Source organism: Manis pentadactyla, chromosome 5, assembly GCF_030020395.1.
Source record: "Manis pentadactyla isolate mManPen7 chromosome 5, mManPen7.hap1, whole genome shotgun sequence".
Taxonomy (NCBI): Eukaryota; Metazoa; Chordata; class Mammalia; order Pholidota; family Manidae; genus Manis; species Manis pentadactyla.
In genome coordinates, this window is record NC_080023.1 from 176,735,603 (window position 1) to 176,755,555 (window position 19,953).

The 19,953-nt window shown below is 56.4% G+C and overlaps 2 protein-coding genes across 2 annotated transcripts in view; both read right to left on the reverse strand.

Moving 5' to 3' along the window:
* TAF4 (TATA-box binding protein associated factor 4) overlaps positions 1-14,960 on the reverse strand; it is a 66,123-nt gene extending 51,163 nt beyond the window's left edge. The window contains exon 1 of the mRNA XM_036900562.2: positions 13,620-14,960. Within this exon, the coding sequence (XP_036756457.2) occupies positions 13,620-14,856 (1,237 nt within the window). The 5' untranslated portion in view covers positions 14,857-14,960. The remainder of the gene's footprint in view (positions 1-13,619) is intronic.
* LOC130684001 (basic salivary proline-rich protein 2-like) lies at positions 14,866-19,308 on the reverse strand. Its single transcript, XM_057503292.1, has 3 exons — positions 19,207-19,308; positions 15,065-17,656; positions 14,866-14,973 (listed from the first exon to the last, which is right to left on the reverse strand). The coding sequence occupies exons 2-3, from the start codon at positions 16,685-16,687 to the stop codon at positions 14,866-14,868; spliced, it is 1,731 nt and encodes a 576-aa protein (XP_057359275.1). The 5' UTR covers positions 16,688-17,656; positions 19,207-19,308.
* Positions 19,309-19,953: the final 645 nt, after the last annotated feature.

The following is a 19,953-nucleotide window of genomic DNA, read 5'->3' on the forward strand; positions in this document are numbered from 1 at the left end:
GCCATGTATGTGGGGGGGAGGAGCTCTACAGGAAACTCTGGACCTCCCTTCTCAATGTTGCTATGAACCTAAAACTACTCTTAAAAAATTAAGTCTTTATTAAAATACAATGAATGAACCATGACATCTGCTTTGCCTAATACTTGGGAAACTCTGAGGAGATGCCCCAAACCCACCCAGGCAGCAACCCCTGGGTATCTGGCTGACCAGTGGAATGATCTCCTGTCTGCCCATCACTAAACCAGGACAAAAGGACCTAAATGGTGCCCAGCTCGCAACAGGAGAGAAGGGACAGACAAGAGATTCCAACAAATGAACAGAAGAGGGAAAGCTGGCACCAGGAAGAGCAGGAGGGGGTTCGCCCTGCACCCCCAGGGGCTTGGGGAGGGGGTGTGCCTGCCACACACAGTGACCATGGACAGAACCGGGATGTCAGCACACAGCAGCTGCGTGTCCAGGCTCTAAACTGAAAAACGAACAGCTGGAAGACCCTTTCTTAAGAAACTGAGGACATTCTGACAAGTGGCCCCCCCATCTAGTCCCCGCTGACCACCCAGAGGGGAGGGGAGGGGCGCCAGGGCAACAGCATATCTCCCCAGCCTCATCAGCCACCTGCCAGGCGCTGTCCCAGGTGCTGGGGACTGGTGAGCTCTTTCTCTCACCAAGCAGCTTGAGAGAGCTGGGAAGACGGGGTGCCGTGAGATGACGTTCCTGACAAACTAAAAGGAGTTTGAGAGAGAGAGAACAGGCAGGGGATTATTTAGAAGGGAGGGAATTCCCACAGAAATAATGGCACCCACAGTCATCAACCCCGAGAACTGGAGCATCCAGGGGCCCCGGCAAAGCCAGCAAGGGCATGCACTCCTAGAGCCCACGAGCAGGGACAGTGGTTAGGACCCCCAAAAGGGGCTAACGCCAGCCACACAGGGCTCAAGGCCAGCTCCTCAGGCGGCCCTCTCCAGCCAGTGCAGGGTAGATGCAGGTGTCCCAGGCACTGGGCACTCAAGAACGGCTCCAGGAGACGTCAGCACTGAGGCAAGGTGAGGGGCTGCAGAGGAAGCTGCAAGCCTGCAGGGGCAGCAGTGCCCACTCCACCAGGAACCCACTACCAGCAGCACCCTGCCTCACTCCCAGGAAGCTCCCACTGCAGAGCCACCTGCCGGCACCGTGGGGGCAGTGCACCTGCTGTTGACCCTCGGCCTCCCTTGTCCAAGAGGCAGCTCCAGGAAAGCCGACCGGCCTCCGCCTGGTGGCACCACCCTCCCCTGGCTTGGCATCCCTTCTGCTGCAGCCCCTGCCCTTCCCCCAGACAACCCTCCTCTGAGGGGCCTGACTGTCCCACAGCAGCTGGGACCACCCCTCCTCCCTGCGGCCTGCTGGCTGCCCTGTTCTGTGATCTTGGAGAAGCCTGGGCCCTGTTCCCCACCTTCTCCCACTCTCAGCCCCCTGCAGCAATCCCTGGCTCATCCCACAGGCACAAATGGAACCAAGCACCTGTGCAGCTGCGCAGAAAGCACAAACACGCGGGATTCTGCAGGTGCGCACGAAGAGACCAGGGTGGCCTGGCTCAGGAGCGCCTGGATGTGGGGCATGTTGACAAGGTAATGCTCTGGACACAGTGTGTCAAATAAAGTATATTAAATTTAATTCCACCTTTTTGTACTTTCACATTTTTTGTGCTTTTTAACATACTACTAGAAACTTCAAACTACTTGTGTGGCCGCATTGCATCTCTACTGCAGAGCACTGCTCCAAAATTAAATCTCCAATCTTCAGGAAACAAGCCCAGAAACAACACAAGAAATTGTCCTCAGACCCCATTCCCATGCCTCCAGTCCCTTCTGAAACACATGTCGACAAAACACTTAATTAACACCCTGAGGCCACTTCCTCGCCTCCCACTCGGGACTGGCCCGTTCCAGCCTCTGGCCTCCAGCCTCCAGCCTCTAGGACCAAACCCAAAATTAGCTGCATCTTCAGCACCCCAACCAGCCACCCATACACCGCAGGTGAGGATGCTCACCTCCCTGACACTCCTGATCCCATAACCTGGTACCCCCCTGGGCCCCTGTGGGCTCCCCATGTGCTACCCCGTACCCCCCTCCATGCCCACCCTGTGCGCCCACCTGTGCACCCCATAGGCTCCCTGCATCCCCCCAACCTGCTCTCCTTCTCACAGCCCTCTGCAGGCTTGTCTGTCCACCTCTGGGTCAGAATGCCCCAGGCCAGGGCTCTGGGCCCTTTTCTCACTGGCTATACTGTCCCTCCCTGACACCAGGGGAGCTCGCCATCTCCCTGGCTTAAAATATCATTAGTCTTTCAAGGACCCCCACTACCTGAGTCCCCACCCAGCCCTGGAGCCTCCTCTGAACTTCACATCTTCACCCCAATTCTCCCTGGCTACCACCTGGACGTCTGGTGGACAACCCAAACCTACAAGTCGAGAACCAAGCACTTGAATTCTGATAAACAAGTAGTCTGTTCTCAGAATTCCTCACCCACGGCTGGGAAGTGGAAATCCGCATGGCCCTGTGGACAGCAGGCTGGCAGAGTCTCCAGAGCCAACCATCCCTCCCACGCCAGGCCCACGGTTCTCCCTGCCCCAGTGCAGGAGAGCTGACCAAGGGCAAGGGCCCGTGCCACAAACCTCAGGGGACAGGGTGAAGAGGCTGTGGCACCTCCACACGACAAGATACCACCCGAGCAGGATGGAAGGATCCTGGCTCTGTGACATTTAAGTGATAAAGGTCCCAAAAAGTGGCCCTCTGCGTGGTGCTCTTTCCACGTGATTGAAGCTAAAAGGAAGCACGTGTTTAACAACATTTAAGAAGAGGCCAGGAGCACGGAGGTAAAGGGACACGAAGGCTGGTGACCACAGGGTCCGGACAGCGGCTGCTGGTCGGGGGTCAAATGGGAAGCTGGTAGGGCCCCAGCGCTCCTGTGGGTGGTGTTTGCAGGTACTTATTCAACTGTTAAAGTGGCCACATAAGTAAAGCAGGCCACACAGGGACTAAAGACTGTGCTAATTTAAGTCTACAACCTGATGTCCAAAAACATATGCCCCGTCCTCCACCAGTCTTCCTTCTTACTTGATGGACTTCCAAAGTCATGGCCTGTCTACCAGGAGGACAGACCACGAATGCTTCCAGGAAGACGCCCTGCCATGTGGTGCCATGCTGACACTGAGCTCAGAACAGGCGCAGCGCAAGCTCCGCTCTGCCCTCAGGTCTCCTGCTTTTCTGGCAAGCCCTCCTAGGAGACCAACAATTAACCCCTACTGGCCCCACCTGTGTGGACTTAGAACCCCCGGATCCACCACCAGACCTGAGGAAGCTCCCGGTCTGCTATAGGGGCCACAAAGGCCAGTGTCCAGAAGGGACACTGAGCAGAAACGTACAGAAAATGGCATTCTTGGCAAAGGGAAGAAGCCGTTGCAACACGCAGCTGGAACCTGGTGTGCTGACCAACGAGGAACAGGGCAGGTGTGTGCTGGAGACTGGGAACCCTGTGGTCAGGCTACTGTTGGGAGTCCAGGCTCTGTTCCAGAAGCTGTGAGGAACCCGTGGAGGTGCTGAGGTGGAGCTGCCCCCAGCAGAGGGGACCAACGAGGAGTGACAGGTGAGCAGCAGGGCCAGCGGGGCACCCGAGTGACCATGACCACACCTCCCACAACCTGCACTGACGATCATGCCCAGGAGCTGGCTTGAAAAAGCTTTAAGATACACACAGACATGCTAGGGATCTACCGTCCAGAGCAAATGACTGTTAGGAATTAGCCTAATGGCTTCAGACCCCTTTAAGAAAAACAATGTTACAGACACAGTAAAGGTCCCACCCTGGGCCCAGGCTCCTCAGGACAGCCACCTCCTGCAGCTGGGGCACATCCCCTGGTCCCCACACCTCCACAAACACACGCACGAACGACACACAGGCATAGGGCAACAGGTCCAAATCATTCGCGTGTGTCCCCTCGGCCGCAGAAACGGCCCCCCACTGTACCATCCCCAACCTGCTTTCTGCCATCCAGCCGTGCTGATACCAAAAGCAGAGTCCAGCAGCTTCATCCACGCATGAGCATGTCCTCCAGGAGGGGAGCACTAGGTCCCGGCCAGCCGGTCAGCAGCCCCACCCATGCCGGAGACCCTGCCGGCAGCCCCCCGAGGTCATCCCAGGCACAGTCTGAGACCCATGCAGAGCTGTGTCGGGACTGCAAAGCCCCCATGTTGGACGGGGGCAGCCTGCACCCCCAGTTCCACGTCAGGACCCCAGAGAGCACCTGTCAACGGTTTCCAAACTGCTCTGGTACAGTGAAAGCCAGGCCAGCCCACTGAGTACCCAGGCGAGGCCAGCAAGGACCGGAGTGGTCAGGGACCTCGCCTGGACTCGCATGCCACTGCCGAGCTCAGGTCCGGGCTCTGTCCTGGCCTCCCTTGCTGGCTGCACCCATCTGCAGGCTGTTTGCTGTGACACAGTGACGCTTTAGAAGGCAGCATCTGAAGGGAGGTTCTGAGCTGCTAAACACATAACCAAGCGGCACCACACCTGCCTCGTCATCTAATCAGGCCACAGCAGCGAGAAAACTCTGGGTGTCCAGAACCAAGCATAACAGACAGTGACTATTTTGAGGAATTACCCCAGGGTCGGGAGGGGCCAACAACTCCATTTCAAAAATGGCATGACGCCTGCCCCCTCCCCATTCCTTACAAACTGCCCTACTGTGTCCACCAACATCCCCCCCCAGAAGGTACCTCCTTGAGGGCAGATCTGCCCTCCTCCAGCACAAAATCTGGCCTGAAGTTGGTGCTCAATTAATGTCTGCTGACTGCCTGGCTACCGAACTCACAAGGTGTTGCCCTGGCTGCGAGGGCACAGACAGTCGCCCAACAAGTCAGCCCCCAGGCACAGGCTGAAGGACCCAGTGGCCTCTACCACCAGGGGAAAGGGCCCGGCCTCCTGACCACTCACCCCTTCCAGCCGGTGGGGTCACCTCAACCCAGGCAAGCAGAGCCCAGGGAGCCATGTAGCACTTTTCAAAGCTGGGGCCACAAAGCACAGTCCCTGCTAGCCTAAGAGGCCCAGTGGCCACCGGAACACATCCGCACCCTCCACACCAGAGTCTCCCTAAGAGACGGTGAACGCGCGCTAGCTCGTGGCACAGCCAGCCTCCCCTGCCGGGGACTCCAAACACCTCACTCTTTAAACAGCCTGGTCCCTGGGCGTCAGTGGCTTCAGGCAGGCCCCCCTGCAAGGCACAGCAGGAAGGAGCAAGGGGGCCCCGGGGTCCCAGCCTGGCTGGCCTCCCTCTGGGCCCAGTCCCTCCACAGAGTGGCCAAGGGTCTTTGAAAGGCCCCTCGCCTCTACCAGCCTCGGTATCTTCATCAAAGGAGGTTACCGTCACAGAACCATATGGCCCTAGAAACCTACAGCCTCATGACTCTCTCTATTCGTTAGTGCAGGGTAGCAAGTCTTGGCCTGCCCAGAGAACGCTGCAAGCCCACCTGAGTTTATTAGCGCTAGTCCTGCGTCCATTCCAGACCATTTTCATAAGTAAAAACACAAGGAGGCCCGTAGATACTCCTACTTAATGAAACACTCCTACCTGATGGAAAGCTCTTAGAATGACTGCCCCATGACCTTCCCCCTCAAAGGGCTGGTAGCATTCAGTGTCATCCCTCCTCCTGAGCCGCTCCCAGACCCCCTCCCACCTCCAGCAGAGGGTTGCCCACTGGCACCTTCTTAAAACACCAACTCTGCCCGGCTCCATGATGCTACCCTCCGCCCATCCTCTACAGCACTGGACAGCATGCCGGGGTGGGGGAGAGGGTGCAGGAGCAGAAGGGCAGCCTTCACCAGCTCTTCCAGGCTCGGGGACTCGCCTGGGGCCTCAACCCCCATGACCAAAAATCCCATCAAACGCCATGACTCTCTGACCTCTCCTAACTTCTCCCGGAGCTCCTGCCTTATATTCCACTACCTCTGATGTGTTTCCTCTTGGAAACGGCATCTCAAACTCAGCATGTCCAAACGTGTGTGTGTGTCCTCCTCCGTACCCGACCCCCATGCAGGAAGGCGCCCTTTTTCCCATGTCACTGCAGTCTCCAGTCTCAGTTACCCAGGGCGCCCCATCCTTGCCCCGCCTTGATCTATCTGTGAGGCCTGTGAGGATGGCCACAACTTCCAGCTGCGTGCTGGTGCCTGGCCTGGCCACGTGCTCCGGCCCAGATGCTGCCTAAGACCACCAACCCCTGCATTCCACACCACACCACACGGACGTGATCTCAACACACAGTTCGGATTCCACCAGCAGCTCCCCAGGCACTGGGAATAAACCAGCCTGTGGTACACCTGGGCACAGCAGCTCTGTGGCCCGGCCCCTCCCATCTCCCATGACTCCGTGCAGCGGGGCCTTCTCTGGGGCCCATACGCTTGCCCTCCTGTGCCTAAGACCCCCGTCCCAGCTACAAGCAATTGGCTTCCTTCTCGTCTGCTATTGGCCCCAAGGTCACCCACCGGCTCAGAAAGGCCTTGCCAAGCTGCCTGGAAGTGCCCTGGGTCACAACATGCCATCTGTTCCTTCACCAGCTCCTCATGCTGAGCGCACACACTGGGGCCCCACTCACCTGCTGACACCTGGTCCCACAACCTGGGCCCTGGGCAGGGGCCCTGTCGGCTGTGGCATCCAGGCCAGACCCCAACAGCCACACAGCCTTGCTCACTGGCTCAACATGTGCCCTAGAATGAACGCACACAGATCAGCCCAGTCTCCGTCGACATCCGTGCAAAGAGGCTGACGACCCTCACTGAGTCAAAAAAGGTGACTTAAACCTAGATGAGCTTTCCAAAGGAGGCCTTTCACATGCTACCCTTTCTAAGGCCATGGTTCTAAACACCACAGTTTTTAAAGTGTAAATGGCCAAGGCCTCTGGAAAGCAATTTGTATCAAAGACTTGAAAATGCTCAGCCCATCAGATGCACACAGCCATGCACAAAGACACTCACCTAAGGGTCATTTATAACAGACACAGGGACATCAGCCACAGCAGCCTGTCACAGGAGCCTGTGACAAATGTCACCCTGAAACAGTGGAAAACCAGACATGGGAAGGACACTTCAGAGACCCCTGAGGGGTAGGGCGCACTCCACAAACAGGCAGCCCCATGGGGGTCCTCACTTTGTAAAACTCACTCATTCGTCTGCACCAATCAGAGGCTGGAATGATACACGCCAAGACGTGAACAGGGCAGGCACAGTGAGACTGCAAGTGATTTTATTTTCTTTTCCATAGTTTCCTTTTCCTTCCAAACTTCCTATAATGAATAAAACTAATCTTATAATAAGAAAAAACAGGTGGGACCAGAAGTCATTTTCGTGTGACTACTAATCTCTCTGCTGCTCAGAGTCCATTAGAAATCCCCCATCAGACACTGTCCTTTCTAACTCCTCAATAATGGGCTCAACCTGAAGATGCTGCCATTTTAGCACTTTTACAAGATCCACCTGGACACAAGTAGGCCTGTCCAGTTATTGTCACTGACCCCCAGCTGTCTACATAAATCTGTACATGGTTTATGTTAAAAAACCATGCAGTCCGTGCTCCCTGTGAAAGGCACAAAAATTCCTTTAAAAACTTCTCTTGAGAAGTTGTCCCTCATACTTTAGCAAAAAATTTAAAAATGGAAAAAGCAGTCCTCCGCCCCCTCTCACCCACGAAGGTGAGGCGTGACTGTCTCCACACTATGGCCACCCCAGCTCCTCCTCTTCCCAAAGCCCTCAGTCTCCCCACTGACCCCGCAAGGCTTTACTCCATCCTTTGCAGAGCATCCAGGCCAACACCCATCACTCTGCCGACTGGGGCGCACACGAGTGGGCCACGCTCAGCACTGGGGAAGAGGGCTTCGCAGTCCTGCGCTATCCACTGACACCACTGACCCCACGACACATCACTTCAGAGCTACAAACCTCCTGACCGCTTGCCCCTTGGTCCTAAAATCTGATATCTCACTTGATGTGGTCATAAAGAACTGCTTTGGGATTTTCCCAGCCTCTGGAGCAGGAAAACCTTCAGAAATAGACCACCGGGGATACAAGTTCCCAATGTCAGCATGGATATATATCCTGTACCAGCCTGCCCTTCACCTGGTCACACTTCTCACGAGTTTCGGGGTAAAGAGAAGCATGCATTTCCTTTCCTCTTGGGCCATGTTGAGGAGAATGGTCCCGTTCCAGCCTCTACAGCAGAAGAACGCAGACCAACTTGGTCCACAGGTCTGCAGAGCTGCACAGGGGCTCTGAGCTCACGTGCCCAGCTTTACACCCCGCTCACAATGCCCACCCTGCTCCATCGCCTCCACCCACTGGTTCCATCCACTCACACACAGCAGCGCATGGACAGATGTGCAGCCAGGGGAGAAAGACAAATGGGGACAACATCTGCGCACTCTTCAAACTTGGGTAGGGAGGGTCCCAAATTGTGGGCAATTTTTTTACGTCTTTGTTTCTTGAAGGTTTTAATTCCCTGGTGCAGATATTCAAGGACATGTAAATATAAAAAATTTTAATTCTAAGCATTCATGGCCCTACCATAGAAATATAAAGTTCCCAATTTTCAAACATAACTTTATACCACTTGATCCACTTCACAGGGATGTTAAAGATTCTAAGTTAGTTCTGAAGTCCACATTTTTAAATTTATAACACCACCACGCCATGGCAACCTGAGGCCAAGCTGGAGACAGAATCATGACGGTGGCCTGCCAGGTGCACAGCACCCCAACAGAGTTCTGCTGCCAAAAACGCCCCTCTCCTTTGGCTTTCTTTTTAACATTAACTGTTTTATGGCTATCAAACATATGATTAAATAAAAATCTGCTGACCCCCTGCCTAGACAAGTTTCAGAGGTGAGGGCCCTAAAGAGTAGCCGTTTCACAGGAAGATCAAGCAAAGCTGAGACTACTACTGCTTATCAACAACAGGGGGAATGGCAGAAGCGCTTCTGAGAACTGCAAATTACCCCAAATCCCAGGCAAACTTCTCCAGAGTCCTTTTAAATCTCTGCTTCAAGATGTTCAAAAACAATTGTTAATTATGTTTTGACCAACTCATATGTGATCAGCTATTTATAAAAAAGCTTTCTTCAAATGCATGACTTAAGAGGAGGAAAGCTCCCATTTGTATACTGGAATGGGCTTTGGAAGAATATAGGGACTACCTTTATTTTACTATGATTTCAAGGAAGCGGACATGCTTGGGCCCCTGCTGCTCCGTCCCACTGAGCTGCTTCATTTCTAGGACAGGTCTAAACTGGGTCAGTCCGTTCTGATCAAACAACACTGCCAGAGGGGGCCCAAGTGCCCACCTGTCAGAAATTCAAGGCAGGAATTTAAGGGCAACTCCCTCAGCACAACTGAGAACCCAGACCCTCAGCCCTGGAAGCTGGGGCCCTGAGGCCCCCTGAGGTTCAGCGACCACCTATGAAGCCAGGATACCACTTCCCTAACCGCTTCCCTGTGGGGCCCCAACAAATAGGGATCTAGCGCTCCTGCAGAAAACATAAGGAGCTTGGAAAGCCACTGTCTTTTCAAATCCAGTAATTCTGCCATAAGCACCAAGCGCTCAGTGCCCTTGGAGGCAGTAAGAACAGAGACCCCAGGAGTTAAGGAACCACCTTTCTTGGTTGTGGCTAAAATGTAAGGACCACCAGCTCCAAAAGACACCCACATATCTGTGAAATACCATCCCAACCCCAGTCACCAAGATGACTTGGTCCAGGCAGAGGCACAGCCCAGACACAGGGGCAAGGAAGAGTGCCTGCCTGCTTGCCCCCGGGGCCTTCCTGCGCATCAGTGCTCACAGAAGCCACCCCTGCCCTCCGCACACTAGGGAGAGCTGTCTAGTGCTGGCTATGTCCATGCTGGCTCTGTATAGCTCCCAAGAAGTTACTTCCTTTTTTCTTTGACAATGTGGCTATATACCAAGAGGAAAACTCAGTTAAGGCCTTTGGCCTAAAGCAAGCCCCACGCCCCCTGCCCTCCATGTCTGCAGGAAGTGACCCCCTGCTCATGACCCACCTGGGACAACCTGGGCACCTTTCCCACAGAGCAGTGCCAGCCTCCTCACCAGGCTCCCCAGTCACTGAGGACACATGCAGTTGGAGGTGGTTTTGGTGGGAATAAAGCTTTAGTCTTTAGCCTTCTCTACTTCTACAGCCACATAATGCTGGAGAACCAGTGAAGAATGGAACACAGACAGCGCACGAACAAGCAGCGCTGCTCGACAGCATGTGCCACTCGCTGTGCAGGAATGCCACGGCGCTGCACACAGCCTGCCCCACCTTCCAGCCAGCGCAGCCAAGGCTCCCAGAACCACACATTCTCTCCTAGGTCAATCGGCAAGAATGCCCTCAAGTAACAAAATTTAAACTTCTAAGAATGACCCTTGTGCCAAAGTACTTGGTGCCAGAACTTGCAGGTCGGGGTTACACCCCAACTGGAACTCACAGTGGCCCAAACACCACAGCCAGCTCTGGACAAGCAGCTCAACTCCCGGTGGATGGGAGCCAGTGCCCTCGGCACCTGTCTTTATCAGCAAGCATGGTGACCTTGCAAGTTCATTTTAAGTAAGTAGCATCCAGATGGTCCCCAGGCCAAGGTACCTAGGCCAACAGTGAGCCAATCATATTCTATTCTGGAATGAGAACCCACACTTTGGCCAAACAGGAGACCAAATTCTCTGTAAAGGCAGAACAAAAAGACAAATGCTATGGAAAATGCTAATTTGCCAGCCAAAAGGTAACCTTTAGAAACAAGCATCTTTAACGTAACACCTATCTGAAAAGATCTTTTAAAACCATTTACACACATGCTAATTTTGGTGTCACATCACTTTTTTCTTCTTCCAACAGTCATCATGACACTACTGTGGTGTTATGACTAGTCTAAGCATATGTAACTGGGGAGCCTTTCACTGTTCTCAGGACAACTGCCTCAGCCACAACAACCCCTCTAAAGACGTGTGTTCGCCTTACCCCACAGAAGGTACAATTTAGACTCTGGTGCCTTCAAATGAACAAATTAATTACAATAATAGAACGTCTCTCTACAAAACCGCCCTGACAAAGATGGAGTTTGATAAAGCCACATTCCACATGTGCTCTGGGTGGGCAGGAGAGTGAAACCCGCCAGGCCTAAGGCTGGCCGTGTCTCTGCAGCTCTGCCCTACAAGAAGAGAAGGCACGGGCAGGGGCCTGCCTCTCACACACACTCCCCCACTGCTGACACTTGTTACTCCACTTGACACCTATGTGCAGCTTGGAAAACCCTGCCTGCCCCTAATCCCTTCCCCGCGTTTGTATCACTGTGTTATAACAAGAATGAATTATTAGCCAAGCAATAGTTATTTTTCTTACTTCCACCTCCACTTTATACATTTTTATGATGGAAGATTTCAACAAAGAGGAAACATCAAGTAGGAGAATTTAGTATTTTCTGATCAGTTATATGACATAACTGGAACACTCATCATCTGTCATTTTGATCTACAGAATTAAAACATACTATTTACAAAAGGGTATTTTGTTTTGGGGCCTTGGCAGTAGTTTTAAGAACACTTTTTGTGCTTCTGTTTTTAAAAGGAAGTGATGTAATTAATCAGAGTTCCTAAGAAGCAGGTAGACTGGGGGGAATAGGATGCACATCTTTTATTTTCTAGAAAGCATTTGGCCCCTTTAAAGCACAGCTCCCCGCATTTGTCACAACGTTAGCTGTTCTCTGCTCGCACACACGCATGGGAAATCATAGACTCCTGAGAAGCCGCACGGAGTCAGCATTTGGACAGCTTTTTGCAAGGAGCTGTCTGCTTGTCATATGAAGACTTCCCCAACACTGACATTAGAACAGAAGGTTAAAGTGAGTCCAGGGTCACTCATGACAAGGATGGCAGTGATGCCCCTTCTAACCACAGCTTCCTCCCCACAGCAGAAACAGGAGAGGGCTTCACCTATGCTGAGGCTCAGACCCTGGAGACCCAGGCCACCCCAGAGCAGCAAGCACCTGCAGGCATCCCACAGGCGCCCCAGGGCTCATCTCTGCCCCTGAAAGCCCGGCCAAGCGCCATTGGAAAACTTTGCTGATTGGTTCACTCCAGTTTTGAATGACAAGAGCACAGCATGGGGACCCGACCTTGTAGGAGGAAGGCAAATGCCAAAACAAGAAGGACTCCTAAAAGGGGACGCTTGCAGACAGACAAGATGTATCTCATGGCTTATGAAATACGCTACAACTACAAATTCCCTTTTACGAATGTTACAAACATCAGCCAGATTTTCCACTAAGTCAAAATACACACAATGAACAAAACAACCTTTAATAAAACACCCCTACAAACTCAAACAGAATGTATTGTAAGGGGGCAACTCAGTACCTCTTCAGTCGCTTAGCTTGCATCACCTCCTCCTCAGAGCACGGCGACCCACCACCACCCCGAGGGCACTGCTCTCTCCTGTCACCTCTCCTTCCTACCCCCATGCAAAAGCCTTTGGTGTTCACCACTGCTCTGAACCTCACACATTTTGACAGGAAAAACCTTTCCCTCTTAACACATGGGGATTCTTTAAAAGTGACCGAGGGCCCTTTGCAGAGAGCACGAGGGGACACAGGAGGCACCAGGGGACACGGCCACCCGCAGCTCCACCAGCAGGGCACTACCCAACAGGGGGAGGAGCTCTCCAGAAGCCTGCTGGCAGGCTGCTGGAAGACGAAGGGGAGGGAGAAGACAGGACGCCTCAAGGGCTGAAGTTTCCCTCTGCCCAAGAATGAATCCCAAAACAAAGTATGAAGCATCATCTGTCGGTTTCTCCCACTGTCAAGCCTGAGAGCCCTAAGGGCTGAGATGACCGTGGAGATGAGGTGGAAAGGCAGAGGCTGGCACATGCTGGACTCTGACCCCAGCACCCTCTGTACCACTCAGAGTCCCACTGATGGGGCACACGTGCCCAGCCAACATTGCAGGAGGTGACACAACAATACCTGGGCATCCTCTTAAGTGGACACTGTGGCTGCTGAGACAGCAAGGATGGCCGGAAAGGATGTGTGGGGAGGATTCCTCCCCGGCACACCTGGGATCTCCGCCACCCTGGAGTTAGCAGCGGGGCAGAAGCTTCCACGCACACTTGCCTGGCCTCAAGGAGGGGGCCTCACTCTGCCTGACCTCACGGCAAAAGAGGGTGCCCCGAGCCCACCAGGAGCGGACACTTATCCCAGCCCAGCATTGTAAATGAGCAGGAGGGTTCAGCGGGGACACAGGCCACACACCTGACCCCAGAGCCTGGAGAACAAGGTGCCAAACGTAGGAAAGCGGTGGACCGAGGCCCGATAACCCCGGAGTCTGCGGCCGTCCAGCGCGAGCGGGCGCGCACAAGCCGAGGAGAGCAAAGGACCCACTCAACTGGGAGCCCCGCAGAGAAACTTTGCAAACCGGCGCGCGAACCGAGGCCGAGCTCCGCACAGGGTAAGCGACCTGCTGCCACAGACGAGCGGGCGTGTACCCGCACACACGCACGCACACATACACGCGGGGCTCGCCCGCACTCGCTCTCTGCCACCCCCCGCCGGCGCGGCACTCACCTGGGGGCAGCTGGAAGTTCTGGATGTTGGTCGGGTTCGGAGGCGGCTGCGGCAGGCGGGGGGCTAGGACCGTGGGCGTCAGCGTGGCGCGGATCCCGCCGGCGGCGGCCGAGGGCGCCCGGGGCAGGCTCTGGGTCGCGGCGCCCGCCGGACCCTTGGGCAGCCCGGTGGGGGTGCCGGGCGCGGGCGGCGGGAGTCCGGCGGCGGCGGCTGCGGGCAGCGCCCCTTGCATAGTTGGCCCGAGGATCATGCCGGCCCCCGCGCCGGCCGCCAGGGTCTGCGGCGGCGGGGGCGCCGGCGGCACCGCCGTCTTGGGCGAGTCGGCCTTGGGCCCCTGCGCGGGCGCGGCGGCGGACCCGGGCTGACTGTTGGCGGCGGGCGCCGGCGCCGGGACCGGGGCGGACGCGGGCGCGGGGGCAGGGGCGGGCGCGGGAGCGGGCGCGGCGCTGCCCCCGTTCTGCGCGGCCGCCGGGGGTCCGGCCGGGTGGCCGGGCGGCCGGGCCAGGCTGGCGGCGGCGGGCGGCGGCGGCGGCGGCGGGGCGGCGGCGGCGGCGGGCGCGGCGGGCGCGGGGGGCGAGGGGGCGCGGGGCGCGGGCGCGGCGGGGGCGCCGAGGAAGGGCGGCGTCTGGATGACAGTGGCGGCAGCGGGCTTGGGCTGCGGCGGCGCGGGCGCGGGCCCGTTGTGGAGCAGGCTGACAGCAGGTGCGGCGGCGGCGCGGAGCGAGTTCCCCAGCGCGGCGCTCCCATTCAAAGTTTGCGCGGCGCCGGGGCCGCCGGGCGGGCCGGGACGGGCGGGCTTGGCGGCGGGCTCGGGCGCGGCCGCGGCCCCCGGAGCGCAGGCCCCGGGCCCCGGCGCCGCCGCCGCCGCGCCCGCGCCGGCCTCGAGCGCGCTCAGCTTCGCGGCGGGCCCTGCGGGGACAGGCGGGGCGGCGCGGTGAGGACGCGGGCCCGGCCGGCGCCCGCCCGCGCTCAGGCCGCGCCGCGCTCTACCTGCGGGGGGCGGCTCCGGCGCCGCTGCGGGCGCGCCCTCGGCCGGCGCGGCTGCGGCTCCGACATGGTTCCCGAGCGCGCCGGCGGCCGCGGCCCGCGCCTCGGGCGCGCGGGGCGCGAGGTGGTGGTGGTGGGCCGCGCTGGCCGCCAGCTGCGACTCGAGCGAGCCCACCAGGTCGCTCACCACTTTCTCGTCCACCTCGCTGTTGAAGAAGACCTCGTCCAGCAGATCCGAGCCCGCCGCCATCTTTCCTCCTCAGCCCGCCGCCGCCGCCGCTCGCCGGCGCTGGGCGGGGAGGAGGTCCGCGCGGACGGGCGGGCGGGCGGGCGGGCGGCCGGCGGGCGGGCGGGGGGCGGCGCGCGCCTGCGGGCGGGGGCGGCGGCCGGGCGGGGGGCGCGGGCGGCCGGCGGGGGGGAGGGCGGCGGCGGCGCGGTGCGCAGGCGCGGCAGCGCGCCCGCCCCCGCCCGCCGCTCGGCGCCCCGCCATTGGTTGCCCGCGCCCCCCGCCCGGTCTCCCAGCGCGCCGCCATTGGCTGTGGCTTGCGCTTAAAAGGCGCGGCCAATGGCTGCGAGCGGCAGAGGCCGAGGCGCGGGCGGGCACTCGGGGTGTAGCGGGCGGTGGGCTCGCGGGGGCGCGGGGGTGCATGCGGCCGGGCGTGCGGTTGGGTGGGCCCGGGGCTGGCGAGCACGGCTGGCGGCGGGCGGGGGTCGTGACCGGAGCTCTGGTGGGTAGTGGCGGGGCTCGCCCTTTGTCTCGGCTTGCTCCAAAATGGCTGCGGTTGGAGCTGACGGTGCGCCGGTCGCGCGAGGCGGGAGGCAAGGAGGGCGCTGTACTCCCGGGACCCGAGGCGCCCTCGCCCCTCGGCGCTGCCACCCGCGAAGCCGGGGCCGGGCGGAAGGTGCGGGGAGCTGGGCGCGCTGAGCGGGCGCGGGTCTGCCGCCTGCCATTGGCGGGAGGCCTGGCTCCCCGGCCGGCCCGGGAAAGGCCTGTAGTGCCTCGCGGTGCAGCCGGGCCGCGGCTCCCGAGCGACCGGCGGCCGGCGCGCGGGCCCATAAATCACTGGGAGGCGGCAGCGCCGCGGGCCGCGCTGCGAGCGGGGCGTCCCCCGCGAGGCCCTTTTGTGCCCGGGTCTGCTCTTCGTCTCGTGGCGAAGGCAGTTCCCTAACGTAAGGCTCCGAGCACCCTCTCTGTAGGCATATGTCAGGTAAAGTTCTCTGTGCGACCTTTTTTTTTTTTTTTCAATCAGAGGATGGTGTTTGGGGACATTTCCCGGGGCTCCCTCTTCCGTGTTCGGGAAAGCCCCGAGAGGAGCCCCGGCGCGGCCGAGGCGCCGCCGCGAACGCGGAGCCCCGGCCGCCCTCTCCCGGCTGGGCCCGCGCAGCGCCTCCGGGGTGTGGGGCCCCTGCTCACAGTAACCCGACCCGGCGGCAGGAAGGCAGCGCCGGGCCGGGACCCCGGGCCTTCCCGCGGCTCCGCAGCGGAGCGCGGCCGCCCTCCGGCCTCTAAGCAGGCTCGGAAACGTGCAGCTGTGTGCGTTGTCGCAGCCCTTACGTGTTGACAGCCACCACGGAACCTTAAAGCAGGCCCCGCAAGCGCGGCAGCAGGCTGCCCGCAGCCGGGTCGCGGAATCGCTAGTGGGAGGCAGGTGGGCGCGGCGGCCCAGGCCCTCCAAACACTGATGGAGTCGGGGCGGAAGTGCGAGCGGCCACGGGGCAGAGTGCTGGATGTAGACGAAAGCGAAACGCAGGGCCAAGGGGCTGCGGGTGGGTCCCCACGCACATCTGAGGTCTTCAGGAGGGCAGGGTCGCGTGCCATCTCGGTCGAGTCCCGCTGCCCCGCCGGCCCGGGACCCTCCAGCCCTGCGTAGTGGCCTCCTCCCGGCACCGGTGCTCACATCGCCCCCAGAGCCCTCCCAGGCCCCCTCCAGTCCAGCGCAGAGTGTGGGAGGGAAACAGTCTGCGCCCCAGCCCACCCCCGCTGTCCAGCTCCCTTTCCGGAGGGTCCTTGTACACCCCCGGGGAAGGTGAGGGCCACAGACAGCTTGGGCTGCGCTGCCGCAGCTGGTGCTCCGGAGCATTGCCCGCCTGGAGAGTGAGAAGCTAGGGGCCCTCCCCTCCTCCCCCTTGGGACTGGGGAGGCAGCCACCCTGGCTATTTTCTTTGAACAGCTCTGTGTACTTTTACTTATTGCCACCAGTAGTTGTGACTTTCACAGCTTGAAAGAGAAGTCCTACCTAGCATAAAAAGAAAAAGGGGGCGAGTGAAAATAAGCACCCTGTTTAAACGTTTGCCTTATGGGAGAATGGCAGAACCCAAAAACAGTATGTCCTGGCCACCTGCAGCACTAGCTGCGCAAGGCCGTGGGCAAAAGGCAGCTTACCAGGCCAGTCGGCATTTAAGTTTATTAAGCAGCATACTGTCTTTTCAATGAAACAGAGGAAGTGTGACACAGGGTCATTGATACAGAATAAACATAACCAAGAGTCAATGATTTAAATGTTGCTCTGGCTTTGTGAAAAATATGCAGTGTTTGTTATATTACCTATGTTTTATTTGCCTGCCTTAAATACTGCATAACGAATCTTTTTAAAAAAGACATGTGACTAGATGGCAGCCTGCGGCCCTGGCCAGTTCCCAGAGCCCTTTTCACCCGGGTGACTTCCCCACCCCGGCGGGCAGTGCTCAGGCCTGCAAACTGCTGCAAGGTGTGCCCGTGGTGAAGAATGAGCGCACATCCCAGGAACAAGCTCAGAACACAACTGACCTGTAAACACAGACGCTCGTTTCTTAGGGCCGTCATGTTATCACAAACAAGGACTTAAAACAATAGGGATTTATTGTCTCACAGTTCAGAAGTCCAAAGTCAAAGTGTGGACAGAGTTGTGCTCCCTTTAGAGGCCCTAGGAGAGCGTCCCAGCCTCTTCCAGCTTCTGGCTGCCCCTGGCATCTGTCCAGTCTCTGCCTCTGTAGTCACATGGCCTCCTCCTCCTCCATGTGTCCCTCTGTGTCCTCTCAGGAAGGCACCAGTCATTGGATTAGGACCCACCCTAAATCCAAAATTTATTTCATCTCAGGATCCTTAACTAATTAAATATGCAAAGATCCTATTTCCAAATAATGTTACATGTTGAGGTTTTGGGTGGACATGAATTTTGGGGGTGACACTTCAACCCAATACATCAGATGACCAGTTTGTCCACATAAGGAAAGAAGACCTTTCAGATAAGTCAGAGGGCACTCATCGGCCTGACCAGTCCCCTTGCCCCAGACTTGGGTCTGGAGTAGAGCTCAGTGGCCAAGGCAGTCTCCTTCCTCTTCAGCCTTGCCAAGAAAGTGCTGATGCTCAGATCTGGCCAGGAGACCACCAGTGGTAACCACACGGATGCATGGAGCCCTCAGGCCAGGCCAGGCTGAGCCTGGGCTGCAGAGCTTGTGAAGGTTAAGTCAATAATAGCTCAAGGTCTCTCCTGGTGGGGACACAAACCCAAGACTTGGGCTATAAAGCCCACGTATACCAGTGCTGCCACAGCTAACCAACCCCTCCATCCGCACCACCTCTGGACACTAGGACACCATGGATTAGATACCTCCTCCTAAATTAGAATCAGAGCCAGGCCTGCTTTTTCTCCAAGACTGATGCAGAGCTCTTCGATGGGGGTGTCTGCAAACTCTCGAGTCACTCATTTACAAGTGTCTTGACTGACTACCACAAATGGCTAACTGTAGCGTTGCGGAAGGGTGTTTACTAGCTTAGCTCAGAGGGGAGCTTATTTCAAAGTTCAGGTGGGAACTTCCCTTTCTTGACACCACTTCAACCTTCCTGTGACATCTCCTTCAACCCCCAAAATGCAAGCAAGCAACCCTCACTATCAAATGGGACGAGCCACTGGCATCTTGAGTCCCCCTTAACTAGAAAGGTGTGATGCTGCCAGCCTCCATTTTCTAAGCACAATGTCCTTCCAGTGGTTCCTTAGAATTGCTTGTTGCTTTGGTTAAATCCTAATATAACTTGCCTCTCATTCAGCTCCAATGCTCAGTTTATAAAGCCCAAGCACAGATCTCTGAAAACCCACCTTCTTGAAAAACTTTAGCTTCACTGCAGGTGCCCTGGGAGATGCACCAACCATACATAGGTTTTGTCATAGGTAATGTTCATTTAGTAAGTACTAATGGTTTGGACAGGATATACGGAGTTAAGGCATTAGACTGACCACTAAATGTCAGGATATAAAAACTAAACTTAAAATGACACTATTTACTAAAGCATCAAAAAACCAAATGCTTCTATATAAAACTAACCAAAAGAGCTCAAGATCTATAGACAGAAAACTGTAAAACATGACTGAGATAAATCACAGAAAAAATAAATACAAGGAGTATACTAAGTTCAAGACTCAGGAGACTCAATATTGCAAAAATACCATTTCTCCCCAGCATGATTTACAGATGCAATGCAAAATGGATTTTAAGATCCCAGCAGGGTTTTTTTGCAGACACTGACAAGGTGGGCTTCCATTTCCAGTATGACAGCACACTCCTACTGAACTAACCCTCCCACAGACAGCACTGAACCCTGGACGAAACACATGACACGTACCTAGAGTCACCAGTGAGCACAGGAAGCACATGCTGGAGAGGAGTCCACACTTGGAGAAGAGAGCGCCTTGGTAAGCGGCCTGTTTTCACAGCACATAGCCTGAGAGCGGGCCGCAGGCCGAGGGTGATGCGGAGCATATAAAGCACCAACGTGACACCAGCAGTCCCAGCCTGAAGAGGTCAGAGACAGATCTGGGGCGATGACCTCTGGGAAGTATAGGAGTATCCTGGAAAAGGAGCAGAGAAGGGGAGACCCAAATTCTGATTATAAACTGGGACTAAATCTTCAGGTGACACCGGAGCAGCGGGGCTATGAACAAAAGACTGAGATGAGGTCCAAGCTGCTGTCCAAGGGGCAGTGTTTGCAGTCTGAACTCGAGGCCAACACAAGTGCAAAAATAATGAAATCAGTGCCCTTTGAGTTAATATAGAAAACTCCAAAGTCAACACAAAATAATACAATGTCCAGGATACAATCCCAAATTACTCAATATACAAAGAAAGGAGACTGTTGCCCATTCTCCAGAAAAAAAAAAAGTAAAAGAGATTGATTCCTGATATGACCCAGATGATGGAATTAGCAGTCAACAAAGTAACTATTATAACTATAATCACTGATATCAAGGAAGATATGTTTTAACAAGTAAAGAATTTTTTAAAGTCACAGTGAAGAACTAGAAACTATTTAAAAATGGAAATTCAATAACTGAAAATATGACTATAAAATTAACTGAACACCAAAAACAAA

Coding starts and splice junctions, on each gene's coding strand:
- LOC130684001 (XM_057503292.1), bottom strand. CDS start 16,687: ATGCTCCGGAGCACCAGCTGCGGCAGCGCAGCCCAAGCTGTCTGTGGC. Junction 14,974..15,064: donor CGAGCGGCGGGCGGGGGCGG/GCGCGCTGCCGC, acceptor CCCCGCCCGCAG/GCGCGCGCCGCCCCCCGCCC.